Here is a 15731-nt window from a genome sequence, read left to right as displayed (position 1 = left end):
GGTGTTGGCTTCATCCTTAAATTGGAACCACCTGATTCACACCTGTGTTTCACAAAATTGATGACCTCACTAATTGAATGCCACACTGCTATTCTTTGAACACGCCTGTTTCAAGACTTATGAGCGTGTATATCACGAATGCTGGGTCTTGTTGGTTTTCTGAGAATCTCCTGCACCTACTGGTAACTTAATTTGACATGTAGCAATCTGGTTAGTCACGTTGGACTGCTATTATTTTGAACACTACTGTATTTAGGCATTAAGGGCATAACAGTTGTAGCAGTACCTGCCAAATGTTGGGACCATTGTTTGGCTCAAATTCTGTTAAAACTCCACAGGTAGTTGAGATCATGTTTTCTTGGGTCAAACGTACTTCAGCGCCGTATGGAATGGCTTGTATCCCTTAATTGCGTGTCATTCTCGGGAGGAACAAACGGGGAAAAAAAACGTGAACATTTTCTTTCATTAATCTGGAATTTAGAAAATAATCATTTTGGTAATCCTAGATGGCATAAAACGACAAGTATAGTTTGTTTTAATGTTAGGCAGTGAGGAAAAAGCCTTTTTCTAGTTCCATCCTATACGGAAACCAAAGTTTTTTTGTAATCACTCATTGAACCTAAAGTAGATGTGTGTGTGTGTGTGTGTGTGTGTATGTATACATATATATATATATATATATATATATATATATTATATATATATATATATATATATATATAGACAATTTTTTTTTTTTTTAGAATTTTATTAATACCAACCACAATGATTTTGGTTAATCCAAACTAGTAAGCCTCATACTAGAATGTTTAAGACAATAAAAGTGAAGATTATTTTAGAAGTTTCACAGGAGCAGAAATATAACGAAATTTGGTCACTAGCACACGAAGATAATAAATCGACAAGAAAAATGCAAGAGCAAAAGAGGAAAAATGGTGAAAGAATGCTAACATTTCTTTGTGAAATGCAAGGTGAGAACCAGTGACGTCAGGTTGGGACGTGTACCTTTCTCGGAAGACAGTATGTGACGAACTATGGCTGAACACTCTATGCCAGCCTTCATATGTTGAGCGAGTTAAATATCCTGAATCCAATCCTTTGTATGTCGGCACATACTTAGCGTTTTTGTTTCTCAGAAAAACAATTTTGTTGTGGCCACTGCTGCAAGTCATGTTTGCACTACAGTTGGTGAATGTTTGAGGTGCGTTCAATTGCAATGGAAGTCTGTTCTTATTCTAATACAGTACATAACTGTAAAAATTGATTACTAGGAAAATTTGTTTTAGAATGCTTTTGTGAAAATAGTCCAATCACGGTGAAATTTAATTTATTTTGCTTTGTAGTATGACTAAATCCCATCAAATATTTTTATAGTAAGCCAGAGGTACAAGGACTGCACTTATCAAAGTCCTTTCAAAATTATTCCCGTTATTCTGTTGTTTTTGCTTACAAAAATGAAGAAAACCCATTTTTCCCTTTTAATTCCTGTTAAAAAAAAAAAAACACCAAACAAAGGGGTTTTCTCTCTTTGTCAGAATATCGTTATTTTAAGTTTAAACATGTTTACTACTATTCAGCCCATTCATATATCATGTTACATGGACATTACAAATCTAATAGTGTCTTTAAAATTACTTGCAGACACTCCTCCATTGTTTTTGGCAATGTTTTTCACTCGTTAAACAGTGCATTCATCTGCAAGAAATGTCTCTCTGGTAGACATGGATGGTGGCCGAATGGTTCCGGGTCGTGCAAATAGGATTTTATTTTAGTTTTCTTTTGTCTCCAGGAAACTTTTGGATCAACCATTTTTTGTGGTCAATTTAGCAGAGTTACCTCTTTTTTTTTTTTTTTTCCCAGAGCCCTGGTGATCGATGTAAGTAGAAAATACATTTGAAATATTCAATAGAATTTAACATCTGTAAGAAAACTGCCCCATGGAACGCATTCTCCGAGAGGCAGAGGAGGCTTTAGTGCTCAACGCATTTCTGTACTGGTTGGGACACTGTTTACATTATAAAACTACATTGGTACCTCTACTTACGAAATCAAGTCATTTCGTAACATGAATTTTCTTTAAGTAGAAGCACAATTGACATGTAAATAGCCTAATCCGTTTTAAGATGCCACCCCACATACACACACACACACACACACACGAAGTACACAATGTAAAGAATAATTAGAAAAAATTAATTTACCTTTGGCAGACTATGCCAAGAGATTGGTGAGTGACAAGCATAAGGCATCGTGGGGGACAGGAGGAGTTAAACTTTGGCAGCCGAGAGAAAACACATCCGAACTTGCACACACACACAACTTAATTCCAGAGTTTCTTGTGGCCCATGGTGAAGGAAGATGAATAAACTTGCAAAAAAAAAAATGAAAAATACGTACTTTTCCAATGTGTGTCAGCTTGTGACAGCGTGTGACACCACTAGTGTGATTCGGCATCATGGGTAAAGATTGACATCCCTCTTAGCTAATATGATGCCAGGAAGATGCTACGGCGATAATCCATTCAATGGGAGAGCAGCTCTATCGCGCCGCACAAACCAAGATACAGTAAGTGCATCATGGACAAAGGGTGACGTCCTTCCTAGCCAATGGAATGCCAGGAAGATGCCACAGCGATAGCCCATTCAATGGGACAGCAGATCTATCGTGCAACACCAACCAAGATACAGGATGTTTACGTTTGGTGGAATCTGGGGAATCCAGCCCCCATTTTTTTTTTCCTTTAGTGTCCTGAATTTCCTTTGTAACTAGAAACAATATTTTTTTCCAAGAAGGTGTTTTGGCACCAGAATTTTTTGTTACTAGAGACATTCGTAAGTAGAGGTACCACTGTATTGGTGAGAGTGTGAAAATTTATGAAAGAAATTGAAATCCACCCTTGGTCTCTACTCTCTCAAGCAATCTTGCTTATCACGTTTAATTACGTTATTATTGGCCTACAAAAAAATGTGGTTTCCATTTCCTATACAAATGTGAATGTTCTTAAATTCAGGTTGAAAACTTTTTTTCTCATGCTTTTTATTGTTTCCAATTTTAATTATATTTCTTGCACCATACACAGTTTTTTTTTTTTTACTTTTTAATGCATGTTTTTGTTACAATAATTTTTTTTTCCCGTTTTAAATATTTTTTCTCTTTGCATTCAAATCATATTGTTGATGTAAAAGACATTGAGTTTGTTACCTTGTGTATGAAATGCACTACTCAAATAAATTTGATTTACTTCACAAGACAAATTTGCTCTTTCACCAAGCATTATGTCAGATTACTGCAACAAAGTCTTGTATTCCGATACCACCACATCCCGTTTTTTAAGATCAGTGGGCTTTACTTTGTCAACACAAATCCCATCGAATAGTCGTGACCATGGGGGTGACAACACAGTTTTATTAGAAGAAAATGGGGGGGGAGGATTGGGTGTCATTGGTGCTCAGCAGAGGACTTTGTGTAAGGCTTGCTTGAGGTATGGTCACATGCTTTTAATATGATATAGCTCCCAAGCAAGCAATAAAACATTGGCTAGAAAGCTAGCGCCAGTAGTTGGGGGTAAAAATGATACATAACATGGTGTCGTACATAAGATGACCAGAGCAGTGATTTTTTTTTTTTTTTTTCTTTTTTTTTTTTTTAAATTGACAAAAGTCATGGCACACCAACAAGCAAAAATGTCACAAAGTCAATACATTCATTGCTGTATGTACTTACTGCCATCTAACAGAAGATCTTTCTGGTATAAATATGAATAAGGATGCATTATTTATTGTAAATATAGTTTTTAAACAATTAGATAAAGTATGTACAGTGAATGAACCAGTCATTTAAATAGACTTTGCTCCATCTTGTGATCAGATTGGAGCCAGACAAAAAAAAACGTGGTTCTGATTTTCTACATTTCAGAACTCTGGTCGATCAGGTTTTTTTTTTTTTTTTTTTTTTTTTGGTAATATTTTTATTCCGTCTCCAGCACATGTGCGTGGTTCTCCACACCATGCGCGTGCATATGCGGAAGCACAGGCTTATGTCGGGTGTTTGACAGCAGCCGCGGCGGCGTGGGCGCGTGCCATTTTCTCGTATGACCTGATGATTTTCAGTGTCTTTGAAATTTGTACCTAGCCCGAGCAGACCTCTTTCTATATCTAGGTGGTGGTTGGACATTGTGGCCCCGGACCAATGTAAATGTCAGACTCTTTAAAGTCCATAGAAAATGTTGATTCTGAAAGGAATTGTCCACTACATCTTGAGGTGTGGTGATTATTTCCCCAATTAGAAAAAACAAACACTTCAAAATTAAAGTTGAGCGTAATTGAAGAAATATGTATGCAGTGGGAGTATAAATGAGTCATAAATCAAAAACTTTTTCTCTACATCCATGTAGGATTGTTCTTTTCCTGTTTAGTTGTTTAAAGTAGCAATTGTATAGACAGATTTGCAAACATTTTCTATTGGCTGTCATTTAAGAATGTATGTTTATTTAGTTACCACTATATTAATGAAACTAAATAACACAATTTAATTTAGAATATTTTCAGATAATGTTCATGCTAATGAAATTCCTCTCTTTCAATTCTATTCAAGATCTTGGATCACTGTCTTGGGATGATTTAGAAAATGACCTTCCAGATGAGTTGATTCCCAATGGTGGAGACCTGAGCCTCATCGGTGGGATGCCTACAAATGGCGGAGCAGTACCTGGGGCTGGTGTGCCCGGTACTACCACTGTGGTCCCAGATGCCGCTGCAAAACACAAGCAGCTCTCAGAGCTTCTACGGGCTGGCAGTACGTCCACAATCACAGGTGTAGGCCTCAGCTCCGGTAGCCCTCAGTCCGGAAGTATGGGTCCTCAGCTTGGTACACCTTTGGGAAAGAGCCCGCTCAGCCAAGGCTCCCCTAATAGTCACCCATCTCCTCAAGCCCAAAAAGCAGCAACACCAACTGGAGTAGCAGGACAGAACAACAACAGTGCTTCAACAATGAGTCTGAACAACCCCGGCTTCAATCAGGCCTTGATGAATAATAGCCAGGGTCATTCTGGACTGTTGGCGCAGGGTGGGCAGTCCCAACCTGGTCAGATCATGAATGGGGGTATAGGGCCTGGTACTGGAAGAGGGCGAGGAGCAGGGGTCGTCGGCATGCAGTACCAGGGGCAAACGATGCAAGGAGCTGTGTCAGGAGCAAGCACTGCTTTGCCAGACACTCTGACCCAAGGAGGGCAGCAGATGGGTGCACATGTTACGCTCAGTGCAGCACAGCAAGCAACTAACATAAACAAGGTAAGTTGGAGGCTAAGTATTTCAAAAGCATTTTTGTGCTGTCTTGAGCCAAGACTTGAAATTTACATGGCCTGTTTCCATTTTTGATTAATGCTTTATTTCCTTTTATAAAATTTGCTCAAAGTAATTAGCAGGTGAGGCTGAAAAATGGATGCTGTATGTAATGGTAATTTTCCTTTCCATGTTGTGCATGTTCTCCACGGTAATGTCTTTCTGCTCAGAAAGTGTTAATACATTTGCTTCAGAGTTCATCAAGGTTTGTCAGACGTACAGTGGGTACGAAAGTATTTAGACCCCCTAAATTTTTTGCAATATTGCACCCATTTGGTAGAAATCATTCTACTTAATTTTTACACACTGCATCCCATATTGGGGGAAAGAAATTAGTAGTTTTTTCAGATTTATTAAAGAAAAACTGAAATATAACACTCCCATAAGTATTCCGACCCTTTGCTAAGTATTTAGTAGAAGCACCCTTTTGAGGTAATACAGTGATACACTAATACATTCTGTACCCGCTGTAATCAGAAGCCTGAAGATGACTATAGATACAATGAAGAAAATAAGTATTTGACCACCCTGCTATATTGCAAGTTCTCCCACTTAGAAATCATGGAGGGGTCTAAAATTTTCATTGGTGTATGTCAACTGTGAGAGAGATAATCTAAAAAGAAGAATCCAGAAATCACAATCTCTGAGCGTCATCCAAATCACAAGCATAAATATCCATCCATTTTCTGAAGCGATCCCCCCCCCCCACCCCCTTCCTAACAAAGCACGTCAAACGCAGACAATCTTCTTACAAGAATGTTCGTCGGTCAGATGTTTGTTAGGAGGGAATTCATGTGTATTTCACATCTGAAACAGGTTGGGAGGGACGATCTGAAAGAATGAACGTGTTCAATATTCACGACCAAAACCTGGGGGCGGGGGTGCGAACCTCTCCCAAACCTCTCCCAGATCTGTCCGTCTCGAATGCTTAGCTCTTTTGCTTCCAGTGCATCCGTGATAATATAAGTAGAGCAGTGCAGTAAACCTGGTAGTTTTTTATTTTTCACCCGCCCGAGTGTGACAAATTGAAATGTGGGCCTCAAGTGTGTGCAGCACTGCTGCCTTCTTGTTCCACAGTCAGCACACCGGACCAGAAGGGTGAGCATACCTTGGGAGAGAAATTTAAGGGTTAAACACATTCTTGGTCTTTGTAAAGATAATGTTACAAATTTTGTTGTAATAGTAATCTTTAAAATGTAATATTTCTTGTCTTTTACAGATGGCTATGGGTAGCAATGGTGGTACTTTTGTGACTCAGTCATATGGACAGAGTGCTACAGGGCCCGGCCAGCAGCTCAACCCTCAGCAGCAGCTCCAGAACAAGGCCACCCTCGCCAACAGTCTACCACCTTTCACGACTGAACTCAAGGGGACAGCTGTCAACAGTTTGTCAAACATTGTATGTGCCTGAGCATGTGCCACAACATTACTGTAAACAAATGGTGTGAAAAATAATTGATCGTTAAATACATTTTGATGCAGAACTAAACTATTCAGGATTTATTAATACATTTGTTCATTTATAAATAATGTTGACAGAGTTAAAAATGTGGGATCTTTGAAGTGCAGTTGTCGCAGGACGAAGCTTAAGTGTGAGTAGGCTGCCACTCAACACTGCACAGCAGTTTGGGGGAAAAATACAAGTAAAGAGGGACAGTGTCTTTCCCAAAAATACAGGTACAATTACATACACATGGTCCTGAAAATACACTGTCATACATGGGAGTTTTAAAGCTGCATCAATTATTCACAGATATTCGGGATTCACAGAGGGGATGTAACCTCCATGAATACTGAGTGAACACTGTAACATGGCTAACACCAAAGACACCAGAGACAAATTTTTAGACCTCCACAAGGCTGGAAAGGTCGACCTGGCAATTTTCAAGCTGGTTTCTGACAAAAGATCAACAGTTGGAACAATTTTTAGAAAATGGAAGAAACTAAATGTGACTGTCAGTCTCCCTTGGAGTGGGGCTCTAAGCAAGAGCTCATCTCATGGCGTATCAGTTATCCTAAGAAAGGTGAGGAATCACCTCAGAACTACACGGGAGGAGCTGGTCAATTACCTGAAGAGAGCTGGCCCCACTATTTCCAAGGTTACTGTGAATAATACACTAATATGTCATGATTTAAAATCATGCGTGGCATGGAAGGTTTCCCTGCTTAAATCAGCAGTTTACGTTTGCCCGTGACCATTTGGATGATCCAGAGGACTCATGGGAGAAAGTTACGTGGTCAGATGAGACCAAAATGAACTTTTTTGGCCTTAATTCCACTCCTGTGTGTTTGGAGAAGGAAGAATGGGGTCTACCATCCCAAAAACACCATCCCTACTGTGAAGCACGGGGGTGGAAGTATCATGCTTTGGGGATGTTTTTCTACACATGGGACTGGACGATTGCACTGTATCAAGGAGAGGATGGAGAGGAGCGCCATGTATTTTGAGATTTTGGGGAACAACGTTCTTCCTTCTGTTCGAGGATTGAAGATGGGTCATTGCTGGGTCTTCCAAAATGACAATGTCCAGAAGCACACAGCCAGGACCAAGGAGTGTCTCGCTAAGAAGCATATCAAAGTTCTGGAATGGCCTAGCCAGTTTCCAGACCTAAACTCAAAAGAAAATCTTTAGAAGGAGCGCAAACTCCGTGTTTTTCAGCAACAGCCTCAAAACCTCAGATGAAGAAGATCTATATGGAGGAATGTCCCAAAATCCTTGCTGAAGTGTGCGCAAACATGGTGGAAAAACTACAGGAAACATTTGACTTCAGTAATTGCAAACAAAGGCCACAATACCAAATATTAACATTAATTTTCACAGGTGTTTAAACACTTATTTGCAGTAGTAACATACAAAGAAATTATGAATTTCTGGATTATTTTATTTTTTTTAATATTGTCTCTTACAGTGGACATTCACCTAACTTACAAAATCGCATCGTTTCAAATACAAATTTTCCTCAATGTAAATATCCATCCATCCATCCATTTTCTGAGCCGCACATCCACAAAAGGTAGAGCCAATCCCAGCTGTTATTGGTCACGAGGTGGGGTACACCCTGAACTGATTGCCGACCATTCGCAGGGCACATGGAAACAGACAACAGTCACAATCACACCTCGGGGCAAATTAGAGTGTCCAATCAATGCATGTTTTTGGAATGTGGGAGGAAACCGGAGTGCCCGGAGAAAACCCATGCAGGCACGGGGAGAACGGGCAAAGTCCACACAGGTGGGGCAGGGATTTGAACCCCAGTCCTCAGAACTGTGAGGCCAATGCTTTACCGCTCCCATTCCGCCCTAGTATGTATATGTATGTGTAAATATATGCATGTATATATGTATATACGTGTATTTGTGTATGTTTATATATGTATGTCTTTCTCTTATATATATATGGGAGTCAGTATGCCGACATAACCAGCTGTTTAACTCTTTAGGTGAATAAAAACTGTGACAACTCCTATAACCTGCTCACTTGTTTTTTCGTGCAGCCAGAAGTGCACACAGTTTTTCTTGCTGTCACAAATGAATATGCGTTTAAGTCCGTCACAACCACCATAACATTATCCAAAACCGAACCCAAACCAACTGAACTAGCAAATATAACTGGATTCAAGTTGGGTCGATTTTTGAGACATCAAGCTATTAAAGTCTTGAATTTAGGTAGTAACAGCAATGATATATCTTGTCCTTTTCACCTATGCAGCAGCCTCAGCAACAGGCAGCCATGATGCCTCTGGCCAGCAGTGGAGGTGTGGCAGTGCCTTCAACAGGCCCGACAGCCGACCCAGAGAAACGTAAGCTGATTCAACAGCAGCTGGTTCTACTGCTGCACGCACACAAGTGCCAGAGACGGGAGCAGGCCAATGGGGAGGTGCGAGCCTGTGCCCTACCTCACTGTCGCACCATGAAGAACGTCCTCAACCATATGACACACTGCCAAGCTGGGAAGTCTTGTCAGGGTACGTTTGAAGTATTTAACACTGGTGATGTATTTTAAGAAGATTTTGTTAAATTTCCCATAGTAATAATCCTCATTTGTGCATAGTTTGGGTAAATGAGTAGAAGCTCAAATGGAACTGCAAGTTGGACAGGGGCACGTTTTTATGACAGTAATGTTAATGGGTAGTCAGAGTAATAAACTATGGATGTTGCACATTCTGGTTGTTGTTTGCCGATAGTTCGGGATCACTGCTAGGTGTGGAAAGATCCATTACTGACTGTAATTTGTTTACATTGTCCATATTCCATCTAGTTCGGCCATGTTGTTTGTATGATTGGCAAGATAAGCGTTAAGTCCATATTCAAGAAACATCACAAGGTGTTGCAGGTGTCACACCGTCAACTCCCTCGTGGTGATCCAGCTATTGATGATCAGGCCCAGTTTTGCATCCAAAGACCTGCCCACTGATCAGCATTTTTCAACCAAACTTTTTCTGCAGCCTAGATAGCAGATGAAGTAGCACTCTTCTTTACTGCTCTTGTGAAACCTTCAAGTAGTGACCTTGTGGAGTGAGCGCCGTACAAAACCTCTGCAGCCAACTTCTAATTGCTCACAGTTTCCCAGCCTGTGTACAGTTCCACAAGTACCTGTTTTTTGTAAGTCTGATTCCTGTATTCCTCTTGCCCAGGCCTCTTGTCAATTCCAGTATGATCAGGTGTTTCGATGCCTCTGAGGTGATACTCGTCTCAAGACAGAGTGATGTTAATCACAATGCGATGTGGGAATGTCATATGCTTTCCCAGGTCAGCTTGCAACTGTTAAATGGGTTATGTAAAAGAGGCCTTTGGCTCCTTTTGCCTTAGCTTTTAGTATCTCTCCAACTCCAAATTTTCTGGAACTGATCAGTGTTTAAGTTCTCTTGTTTGGGGAATCCTTCTCCACTTGTCAGCAACCTACCTTTTAGCTATATAAATTTTAACATCTTTCATAGGTGCAAGGGTTAGTTTTTTTGTTGCTGTTTTATCATTTGACGCATCTTGATCAAACTGCATCTGTCTCCTGGCTATGGGGTACTTAATCTGCAGTTGTGGAACTACTCCGTTTAGAGGCTCTGGTTCTGGGCTGGTCCCACATCTCACCAAGTAGTACCATATGTGTTGTTCGTCCGTACAGTTTTTCTGGCCTTTTTTTTTTTTTTTTTTTTTTTCAAGATTTTTATACCGTGTGTTGTTGCACAGCAAAGGGCTGCTCTCAATCAGTCGACATGGCTGCTTGAGCCAAATTAAAATCAGATTTACAACTCAGCAGCAAGATGGATGTTTACCTCTATGTAATGTAGTTAGTATCACACATGAAATCCTTGCCACGGATATAAGTGTAAACAAAATTTAAGTCACAATTTGGATTGATTCACAGTTCCCTCCAAAGGTCTTTGTTTTACTTGTATACTGAAGACATTTGGGTTTCACATTAAAAGATCAATATGAGTCAAAAGTTGAGAATTCCATCTTGATAGAGCACTTTTGCTTGAAACTACACCCTTTTCAAGTGAGAAAGCATTGGAATGTATGACTGGGTGTTTCTAGTTGCTCAGGTGTTGCCTTTTAGATTGATTGCTTAAAAATTAGATCCTGCTTGATTTTTAGCTTTGGGTTTTGCCTTTGAAAACTGCATTTGCTAAGCAAACATAAAGCCTGGAGAATGGACAATGGGAGAAAAGCAAACCATTTTTTAAACTGAAGGAAGAGGGAAAATTGGAATCAAAGTTGGTGCACAAACATTTCGCATAGCCAATACACCAATTTGGTGTACTGAGCAACAGACATTGAACAGATTGGCCAAGGGTATCAATCGCAGTTGATGACAGATGCATGAGAGCTGTGACGGAACACCCAAAGACAACAGTGACATCACTACCAGTAGGGGCAGTGGTGAAGGTATCTCTATCCACTGTTCGAAGAATACTTTGATAGACTAAATACACTGGCAATATAACAAGATGAAACCACTCATCAGATAAAAGAACTGGATTTACCAGAGACCAGATTTAATTTTTCCAGAGATGAACTGCAAAGGCTTTGGAAAAAAGTTTTCTGTACTGATGAGGCAGGGATGGTGGAGGGACCAGTAATTTTATAGTTTACTTGTTGTATTAGGAAATAGCTTAGTCATAAATCCAGGTAGTCCAACCCAAACAGACAAATAAATTGTCAATGGAATAATTTTTAATTCGTTTTACTATTTACTATTACTATTATATTTACGGGAGGGAGGAGGGGAAAGACCAGTAATTTTGTAGTTTACTGTATGTATTCGGAGTGAGGCCCTGTAGCTCAGTGGTTAGAGCACTGGTTTGATAAACCAGGGGTTGTGGGTTCGTATCCCACTGGGGCCTCCACTCCCTGAGAAGGGTTGTGTCAGGAAGGGCATCCGGCGTAAAAATTGTGCCAAACATATGTGCGTTCATCTGAGATGACACACTGTGGCGACCCCGAAAGGGACAAGCCGAAAGAAACTTACTTACTGTATGTATTCGGAAATACCTTAGTCATATGTATGTGTGTATATGTATGTGTGTACGTGTGTGTATGTGTGTGTATATATATATATATATATATATATATATATATATATATTTATTTATTAAAAAAACAGTTTGGAAAATGGAATTGAGGAAAAACACCTCACAAAATATGGAATAGAAACCAACTTCAAAAGGCAAAACATCAATTTGACATCAAAAGGAACAGATTTTTTCACATTTAATATTCGCTAGCTTTGAGTACAGTAACAGATCGGTAAAATTCCTTGAACCCACTTTAGCGCAATATTTAAGTCATTAATTACAGCTATTCAAGGTTCTAACAGCATCTCTACGCAGTCACGGCTAGAAATCAATGAAATATTTTACAATTATAATACCAACTTGTACGCATCTTCGAAGAACCCAGACCAATAAGAAATTGTAACTTTTATTAAGGCTATAAACGTTCCTCAGTTAAATATACAAATTAAACAGCCCTGACGTTCCTTTAGCCATCAGAGAAATACATATCGCGTTTGGAAATATGTAATTGAGATTAAGTGCCTGCCCCTGATGAAATCGCCATTGAATTCATTAGACATTATTGGCCACAACTAGTACTTCTATTTTTCGATGTACAATTGTATACTGTAGTTACTACATTGTAGTGTAATGTTTATTCCATTGCCAAATGTTATAATTATTTTTTTAAAAATAGAATTAAAAAAAAATGTTCACTTGGGTTACATTTGTTTGATTTTAAAGTGAGGAAACAATGCCATAACATTTATTTTAGGAGGCTAGTACTTTTACACGGCACTATATTCCCTGGTTCCCTCTTGTATTATTTGACTATGAACCCTGCTCCTTGTATTTTCTCTGCAGTGGCTCACTGTGCGTCGTCCAGACAGATCATCTCCCATTGGAAAAATTGCACACGGCATGACTGCCCGGTCTGCCTGCCGCTGAAGAACGCCAGCGACAAGCGTACACAGCAGCGTAAGTACAGGCTACAGGCTTCTTGCATATTTAGAATTTTTATATTGTTAAAAGAAATTAATGAATTAGTAGTTAATGCAACTCTCGTACAAAAGCCACTAATACTAAAGTAAGAGACTAACAAAATATGTCTTAAGGATGTGTAGGATTTAACTTTTACAAATATCACCCTTGTTCCATATCATGTACTGTTGTACAGTATAAAGTTCATATAAAGGTCTATGCACCCTTCTTCAAATTAGGGTTTTTTTCTGTGAAATGGAAAAAATGAGACCAAGACCATTTAAAACTTTTTTCCACCATTAATGGTACCTATAATCTTTTCAACTCAATTGGGGAAAAAAAAATTTTCCCCTGCGAGATGATGTAAAAAAAAAAAAAAATGTCAATGGAATGGTTGCACAACTGTGTACATCCTTTTAGCTAGGGATTTGCCTGCATTCAAAATAAAATTTTAAAACCCATTTAAATTCATGTTCATTTGGAATCGGTACAAAACAGCCACCATTTAAAATGCCCCTGATTAATTGCAACTAGGTGCTACGGTGGTGCGACTGTTTAGAGCAGGCGTGTCAAACTCATTTTTGTCCCGGGCCACACTGTAGGTACCGTTTCGCTCAAAGGGGCGTTGCGACTGTGAAATCATCAAAATCTTTAATCGCTTCATCAATTTGAAATTTTGGTAAAGATGTGAAAAAAAAAAAAATCACGGGACATTGACACATGATTTGCCTTTGCGGGCCACATAAAATCACGTGCCGGGCCGTATCTGGCCCCGGGAACCACAGTGCTCGTCACCCCAAAAGAACACCATCCCTACAGATAAGCATGTCGTGTTAGGATCATGCTTTCATGCTGTTTTTCTGCTGGAACTAGGGCCTAAGTCAAGGTGGAGGGCAGGATGAACCTTTTCATATTCCAGTCAGTGTTAGAACAAAACATTCAGAGTCCTGCTAGAAAGCTTTAAAAAAAAAAAAAGGCAGGAAAAGCCTACCAGAACATCTGAGCTTTCATTTGAGTTCATCTGAAGCATTTTTAATGGGGGAAGGCCGTTTTGAATTTGATTGACTAGTTCCGAACAAAGGTGCCACTGGAATTATTGTGCATATGTTTGTGAGCACACCTCTCCTTGATTTCATTTTTTTCAGTTAGAATGTACAGTTTTTGTCACATTAATGGTGGAAAATGTTCAAAAAAATTTTTTTCCGTCTCATAAAAAACTTGCCATTTGAACAGGTTAATCTATACCTTTTATGGCCGCTGTAAGTAACAATGTGAGAGAATTTGCCAAAATGGACAGGCTGTAAAAATGCTGAGTCTTGTTGGGATAGGCACTTCAACCTGAATACAACGAACCAAGAATTTTCCCAATTGGGTGAAGGGTTTCAAAAAACTTCTAAACAATTTTTTTTATCTGAGGGAATTAATTTTTTTCTTTTGCGGGCAATGTTTGTGTGAGATGTTACTAATAGAGAATCTGGTAAAAAAAAAAAAAAAAAAACAAAAAAAAACATCAAATTAGAGTTAAAACCCAACTTATTTCTCACATCTTTTCACATCGTCTCCTTTCATTTTGTGTACTACTTGTAGAAACCTTTCAATTGACTGACAAGTTTCACTTAAGAATATGCACAATAAGCTCGTACCGGTGTGACTGTCTTGGCGCTCCCCCGTGCTGAAAAGTCTCCTTATGATTAATGCACATGTGTTACTAACAGGGGAACTCTGGGTACGTATCAGACGCTAACATACGTTATATCCTAACCCTAACCTTAAAAGAAAAGTTGATACAAAGATATACACGTATATGTATGTTCGCAGTGTTCGTCTTTCTGAGACGTGCATAGCGAACATGAACACCCAGCGACAAGTTGTCGAATGGCACATGTTGACGCATGGATAGGGATGTTTCAGACTGGCTGGGGGTTTAGAAAATATATGCGCATGCACGTTAATCACAAGGAGACTTTTCAGCACCGGGAACGCTCAGACCATCACACCGGATGAAATTTCCGAGGTTTCAAACGGCGTTACAAGAGGAGATTGTGGTGTTTCTCACTTTTTTCACACAGAGGAATATAGGTTTGGTATTTCTTTTACTCCCTCAAGAACAAGTTGTTAACTTGTGTTGTCTAATGTTTAAATTAGTTTGCTAATGGGAAGCAAGTATGAGAAACACGGGGCAAACACTTATCCAGACCACTGTACTTTAGTCATCAATTTTATGGAAGATTTTAGGGATGTTTGAAAAGCTATGTCTTTTAGAAAATTTCTCAGCGAAGGCACCCACTTGTCATGTTACCACTAGTATATCATTTTAAGATACCCAACTTTGTCAACTGCTCACAACATATGCTATATTGTTGGCTGATTGCTGCTTTGACCCTTTTCTGTAGCCATGCTGAGTTCCCCCAATACCAGTTTGCAGAACCCCATGTCTACAATTGGTGTGGGCCAGTCTAGTGCCCCTACCATCAATACCTCAACCCCCATAGACCCCAGCTCCATGCAGAGAGCATATGCAGCACTTGGGCTACCTTATGGTAGCCAAGCCACTGGGCAGGCCCAGTCCCAGCAGGCTTCCGGTCCTGGGCAGCCTACGGGTCCACAGAATGTTCAGGCCCAGCAACAGCTTCCCCAACAGATGAGATCCATCAATGCACTTGGTAAGGTTGCTTCATGTACTATTTTCTACTGGCAGTCTTTCCCAGTTGTGTTGATGTGATAATTTGGCACTCAGGTTTATACACAACTAGTCAAATTCAACTTATGACCTTAAAGCATTTATGTGTATTCACAGCAATGTGTCGTTTCAGGTAACCAGATGGCCCTTACAGGGGCCACGATGGGGGTGACCACTTCAGAACAAACTGGCCTTCACACAGACTCTCTACCCAACACACTCAACACTAACAAGTTAGTA

The 15731-nt window shown here is 39.6% G+C and overlaps 1 protein-coding gene and 1 non-coding gene across 4 annotated transcripts in view; both read left to right on the top strand.

Moving 5' to 3' along the window:
• The window catches only part of crebbpa (CREB binding protein a), a 71505-nt gene that overhangs the window by 14859 nt on the left and 40915 nt on the right, over positions 1–15731 (top strand). For all 3 annotated transcript variants that reach the window (XM_061829267.1, XM_061829266.1, XM_061829268.1), the window contains exons 2-7: positions 4594–5288; positions 6559–6738; positions 9049–9304; positions 12695–12808; positions 15205–15474; positions 15625–15724. In XM_061829267.1, coding sequence (XP_061685251.1) covers positions 4594–5288; positions 6559–6738; positions 9049–9304; positions 12695–12808; positions 15205–15474; positions 15625–15724 — 1615 coding nt within the window. The remainder of the gene's footprint in view (positions 1–4593; positions 5289–6558; positions 6739–9048; positions 9305–12694; positions 12809–15204; positions 15475–15624; positions 15725–15731) is intronic.
• Positions 11608–11680, top strand: trnai-gau (transfer RNA isoleucine (anticodon GAU)). Its single transcript has one exon. It is a non-coding gene; the product is annotated as a tRNA-Ile (tRNA).

This window comes from Syngnathoides biaculeatus, chromosome 9 (assembly GCF_019802595.1).
Source record: "Syngnathoides biaculeatus isolate LvHL_M chromosome 9, ASM1980259v1, whole genome shotgun sequence".
NCBI lineage: Eukaryota > Metazoa > Chordata > Actinopteri > Syngnathiformes > Syngnathidae > Syngnathoides > Syngnathoides biaculeatus.
Note: the sequence above shows the minus strand (reverse complement) of the source record. Positions and strands in the feature narration are given on the sequence as shown.